The sequence below is a fragment of the Armigeres subalbatus genome, chromosome 1 (assembly GCF_024139115.2).
Source record: "Armigeres subalbatus isolate Guangzhou_Male chromosome 1, GZ_Asu_2, whole genome shotgun sequence".
NCBI classification, from domain to species: domain Eukaryota; kingdom Metazoa; phylum Arthropoda; class Insecta; order Diptera; family Culicidae; genus Armigeres; species Armigeres subalbatus.
In genome coordinates, this window is record NC_085139.1 from 81,113,332 (window position 1) to 81,119,531 (window position 6,200).

The window sequence follows — 6,200 nt, forward strand, 5'->3', positions numbered from 1 at the left end:
CCAAATACCCTCGAAACACATTCCTATTGACTTGTTTTGTAAAATCATGAAGTTTGATTCGTCGCAAGACAAGTTTCAGAATTAATTAAAAAAAGTGGCCACTTCCCCCAGGAAACTAGCATTCCAGGGGATTTCGGAATGTGACCAGATGGACCAAATACCCTCAGAACAAATTCCTATGGACTTGATTTGCAAAACCATGAAGTTTGATACGTCGCAAGCCAGGTTTCAGTATCGATTAAAAAGGTGGTCCTTTCCCCAGGGAACCAGCATTCCAGGGCGTTCCGGAATGTGACCAGATGGACCTAGAGTCCTATAAGAAGAGTAACGCCATGTGCCACGTTTGATAGGTCTCCTGCTCGTTTGGAACGCGCATTTGTATGGAGCTGGCAGACGATTCTGTTCCAGTTCTAACACTTGACGACACTGTTATTTTAGTCACTGTAGATGGACCAAATAAATTTAGAACACATTTCTATGGACTTAATTTGCAAAATCATGAAGTTTGATACGTCGCAAGACAGGTTGCAGTATTGATAAAAAAGTGGTCACTTCCCCCAGGGAATCAGCATTCCAGGATGTTCCGGAATGTGATTAGATGGACCAAATGCTCTCAGATCACATTCCGCCGAGCTTGTTTTGCAAAATCATGAAGTTTGACATGTCGCAAGCCAGGTTTCGGAATTAGTCGAAAAGTGGCCACTTCGCCCTGGAAACCAGCATTCCAGGGCGTTCCAGAATATGACCAGATGTGTCAAATACCTTCCGAACACATTTCTATGAACTTGTTTTGCACGTCGAAAGACGTGTTTCCGGCTTGATCAGGCAGTGACCATTTTTCCGGACCGGTAGGTTACCCCAGCACTCCCATCAATATCTCCGGAGCCATGTCCATTTTCAGAACGAATTTTCAAAAGGAATTTTGTGATCGATCGCAGAAAACAGAACCAAATTCCGATGCAAGACTGCTGAGAACCATCATTTTGAAAAATTAGTTCTACATAAAATTGGAGGTCAGGTACGTGACGGGCGAGACGAAGCTCGACGGGTCCGCTAGTAATGAATAAAAAGCAACACGCTAAAAATGAGCTACTCAAAATTGAGTCGAATCCGACTCATTTTCATTAAAAACGGGACAACTCAAAATTTGAGTAATATATACTACTTCAATAAAATAATGATTTCGCGAAAGTTAAGCTTGGCCTTCCATCAATTTTTAATACGACAGATGCGAATCAAGTTTATCTATCTATCTAAGTACATTTTACGACAAACAGACTCCTAGTTTAAGTGCATTGGCTTCGTGCTCAAATGACGTAACGCTAGAGGGGTAGGAAGGGGGGTTGAGTAACCGATACTTATTGTGACACAGGGGCAAAATCGGATATGCAATTTGCATTTCTACAATGTCCTGCTTAAAAAGAGGATAAGGGACCATCCATAAATTTCGTAACGATTAGAGGGGGAGGGGGTTGCATGAAGTGTGACAATCCATACAAACTATTCAGATGTTTCATATAAAAATTGTGACATAGCGGGAAGGGAGGTTTAAAAGGGGTGTTTTTTTCTGGAAGTCCTTCTAGTTTTCTGAAGTCACTCAACACTTTGGGCATATCGTAAATCATGCACAAGGGCTCTTAGAGCCTGTATGGGCTCCATAGGTTGTTATATTCGTGTGCAATCTTCGTGCATATAAAAGTGGCCTACTGACGATCTTACCTCCCCTCCGACGATTACAGGATGTTTTATAGAGGGATGAAGGCAAATCTGCAAACATACACCTGGAATTATTACTTAGGGGGTGGGGTTGACGGAACGCTGGACCCACTAAACCCACCCAAGCAACGGAGGGTTACTTGAGTTACCCTCTCTACTAATACCCTGGTTTCCCCAGGAACTGCCTCCCAGCATTACACCTGGGCAGTGTTGTCCTACACTCAAGGCAAAAAATTCTGCTCTTTGATTTTACTCCATCTAAACGATTTTATAGTCTCAACTAAGTAAGTTCAACTAATAAAAGGATATTTGAATTTTCTAAATGTCATGGCAAACTGTAAAAAAAATGCACTCCAGAGCAACAGGAGCGCGCGCACTGAAAATGCACTGGAGTGTATTTTCAGCGCGCGCGCTCCTGTGGCTCTGGAGTGCATTTTTTTGACAGTTTGCCATGACATTTAGAAAATTCAAATATCCTTTTATTACTAAATTAATGATTTCGTGTGTGTTACTTCTGCGTGAAGTTAAACGATTTACAATGATATGGAAATGCTAATATCATCTTCCAAACTTGGACGTACATGTTCATGATAGCATTAGAGGCGAAAGTATAGAATTGATAGTTCCGTTAGGATACGGCAGGCATGAAGAATGTTTTTATAGAAGTCGATTTGAAAGCGAGCGGAGGGCAATATTTGTGATGGCACATACCGCACGACCTTCCTTCTGCCAAGCTCCCGTATGAAGGGGGAGGGAAGAATATCAGTGTGGAAGCTGTACGTCCAAGTTTGGAAGATGATATTAGCATTTCCATATCATCCTTTTATTAGTTGAACTTACTCAGTGGAGACTATAAAATCGTTTAGATGGAGTAAAATCAAAGAGCAGAATTTTTTGCCATGAGTGTAGGACAACACTGCTCCTGGGTGATAGGCAGTACTTAATATACTCGCTCATTCACGCTCACACAGGCACTCATCCCGTATGAGTCTTACTTGGGTGCTCTCTCTACCATACCCTCTGACATACCCTGACATTCTTTCTGACGCACCATATGAGTCTTACTTGGATGCTCACCACTGACATACCATGATAGTCTAACTTGGTTACTCACCGTTTACGCACCATGTGAGACTAACTTGGATGCTCATCCTACCACCTGATTCACGCTCGAGCACACCAATCTGAGACTTATTTGCGTACTCACTCTAGCACACTCTGCCACTCCTCCTGACACACGCTGGAGGATTGGCAGGGTGTGCTAGAATGAGCACCCAAATACGTCTCGGATTGGTGTTCTAGAGCGTGAATTATTTTGGGTATATAAACATGTGAATTCGGCTGAGAAATGCCTGAAATATTGCTAAGTCAAATCCGGGTCAATATGACACGAACACCGTTGCTGTGAGTTTTTTTTAGCTCTTCAGGATTGTCGTATCAAGTAGGTGAACGTTCTGAAACATTTTCACGAAAAAGGAAAAGGTAAGAAGTTTCAGACCATCACATTGTGGCGTTTAAAAGTTATTTTCATTGAAAGTGCGATTCGAGTCATATTGACCCGAATACTTTAGGAAGGTTAAAAACTCTTCGGTAAGGAAAAGGAAAACGGAAGAAGGAAGACAGAAGAAGGAAAAGGGAAGAAGGAAGAAAAATCAAGGAAGAAGGGAGAAGGAAAAAGGAAGAAGGAAGAACAAAGAAGGAAGAACAAAGAAAGAAGAAGGAAGAAAGAAAGAAGAAGGAAGAAGTCTGAGGGAAGAAGCAAGAAAGAAGAAAGAAGAAAGAAGAAGTAAAAAGGAAGGATGAAGGAATAAAGAAGAACGAATAAGGCAGAAGGAAAAAGGAAGAAGGTGGAAGAAAGAACGCTGAGGGAAGAAAGAAGGAGGAAGGGGAAAGAAGGAATGAAGAATAAGAAATAAGAAAGAAGGTAGAATGGAGAAAAAGCGAAGAGGGAATAATGAACAAGAAAGAAGGAATTATTGAGAAAGAAGGAGAAAAAAGGAAGAAACAAGAAGAAAGAAAGAAGCAACAGGAAAAAGAAGCAACAAAAAAGAAAGAAAAAGAAGGAATGATAAAAAAGAGGGAAGAAGGAAGAATGAAGAAAGAAGAAGGAAAAGAGAAAAAGAAAGTAGGGAAAGAAGAAGAAGAAAGAAGGAAGAGGAAGAAGGAATTATAAAGTAGAAAGAAGAAAAAGGAAGAAGGAAGAAGAAAGAACAAAGAAAGAAGAAGAATGAAGGAAGAAAGTAGGAAGAAAATGCAGAAAGGAGAAGGAAGAAGGGAGAAGAAATAAGTAACAAAGAAGAAGGAAGAAGAAAAAAGAAGAGCGAATAAGAAAAAAAGAAGACAGATAGAAGTAGGAAGATGCAGGAAGGGAGAAGGAAGAAGGGGTAAGGCGAAGAATGAACTTCTCATTTTCACTTTTTGCTTGTTTTTACTAATCCGGTCTAATTACCTTCGGCCTTATGGCCTGACACCGGCACTTATTGCTCTGAGACACATCAACCTATGCGTGCTCTCCAGTTTCTGAAGGTTTCGATCGACACCAAGTGCCGATGCCCAAGCTGGGCCGCTGTTTCTGAGGATAGATACAGCAACGCCGGCTAGTAACCTACGTCTGCTGGAGCGCACCCCCGAGCTATTAGACATCATCCTCGATAATGCCGCAATAGCTGTTGAAGCTTTCCTGCAGGCGTAATCAACGTGACTGCCGAAGTTCAGTCTATCATCGATCATCACCCCAAGGAGCTTCACCTCCCGCTTAGAATTGATCGTATAGTCACCCACGCGAACCACAGCCTCCTGTACCGACTTACGATTGTTAACAACAACCACCTCTGTTTTATGGTGTGCTAGGCCCAGCTGCCTAGACCCCATCCATTCCTCTACCATGGCGATCATGTGGGCCGCCGTCAATTCCACTTCAACAATAGACTCTCCGTAGACCTCTAGCGTTATGTCGTCAGCGAAGCCAAAGATCTTAACACCAGGAGGGAACTTGAGCCTCAAAACATCGTCATATATAGCGTTCCATAGCACCGGGCTCAGGATAGACCCTTGAGGGACATCTGCTTTGATAGAGGCACAGTTCTGACCAACATCGGTCTCGTATAATAGTACGCGATTCTGGAAGTAGCTTTCCAAAATGTTGTACAGGCCCACCGGAATACCCAACCGGAGTAACGAGAGCGCGATGGCATCCCAGCTTGCGCTGTTGAATGCATTCTTGACGTCTAGCGTCACGACCGCACAGAACCGGGATGATACTCGCTTTGATAGAAGCCGACGAGTAATCTGCACTTCCACGAGAAATCACTGGGATGTTGTATATATGAGGGGTAGGAACCCGAGCAAAGTCTGAAAACATAATGAGAGCATATAGAAAACATATTTTGATATTGATATCAAATCGAAATCATAGTTTGTTTTCAAATATGAATCATAATGACTGATTATATATTTTGATCTCATTTTGCTATTGATTTCTAAATTGTATGATCTGATATCAAACTGTGTACTTATTTTGTTATCGGAACCAATATCAAAATTAGTTTTCAATTTTCTCTCATCGATAGCAGGAATAGTTTTCGATTTGATGTCACAGTAAGATTTTTCTGCTGTAGATTTTGAACATTTAACCGTTAAAACGATTAAAAGGATATTTACCTGAGTAATCAAAATTAGGCGATTTCATAACAACAAAATTAGTTATCGATTGGCTCTCAAGCTTTGCTCGGGAAGTGTGGCAGGGCTCGTTTTGGTAAACGGTATGTCGTGTATAGCGTGTAGTTTTATTGATTTTAAACAAACATATGCGAACGAACACTAATTATTTTAATTATCGACCGCACTAAGCAGAACAAAGTTTCGATAACCGACCGATCATTCTGCTTACTGAAGAAAACACGATCGGACGCAATACATTTTTTTTACTTTCTCAGGGACCGAAATTCGTACAGTACTTCATGAAATATCAATAAGGCAAGAGTTAATTTATAAATAATTTATCTTATTCTGTGCATATGCTTGTAAGCAAGATGTTTGGCCATTGAAATGAAAAATAGGCTTTGAAAGTAAAATAACACCAATCAAAAACAAATCGTCACCCTGCAAACGCGGTGTTTCAGGCGCCATTTGATCGTCGTGTCGACCATGATGGTAGGGGAAGAGGCCCCAAAACGCCCCCCCCGATGCAAAACGCCTTTTGTGGTTTCCGTCATATTTACCGTCATTAAGATGGCCGTAACAAAACTAGATCTAAAATTATGTAGGTTAGGCGAAAAAAGTTGCAAAATAGTGTGTGGGAAGGTCGGAAAAACCGAAAATTTCCACATTTTAAAGAAACATCTAACATTTTGGCGAGGCAAAATGCCCTAGTGGCACTCACCTACAATGTACTTGCGTTTCCACCCACTTTCCATACCAGAATGCTGATTCGCCGACGCATGGTACTTTGTTCCCTAGTAGTTGCCAGCCAGAGCTGGCATTTC

General features: G+C 41.5%; 1 protein-coding gene across 1 annotated transcript; it reads right to left on the bottom strand.

The window, feature by feature from the left end:
• Positions 1 to 4,173: 4,173 nt before the first annotated feature.
• On the bottom strand, positions 4,174 to 4,602 carry LOC134206304 (uncharacterized). The gene has a single exon (XM_062682006.1). The coding sequence runs from the start codon at positions 4,600 to 4,602 to the stop codon at positions 4,174 to 4,176; it is 429 nt and encodes a 142-aa protein (XP_062537990.1).
• Between the last annotated feature and the right edge of the window lie 1,598 nt (positions 4,603 to 6,200).

Coding starts and splice junctions, on each gene's coding strand:
- LOC134206304 (XM_062682006.1), bottom strand. CDS start 4,602: ATGGTAGAGGAATGGATGGGGTCTAGGCAGCTGGGCCTAGCACACCAT.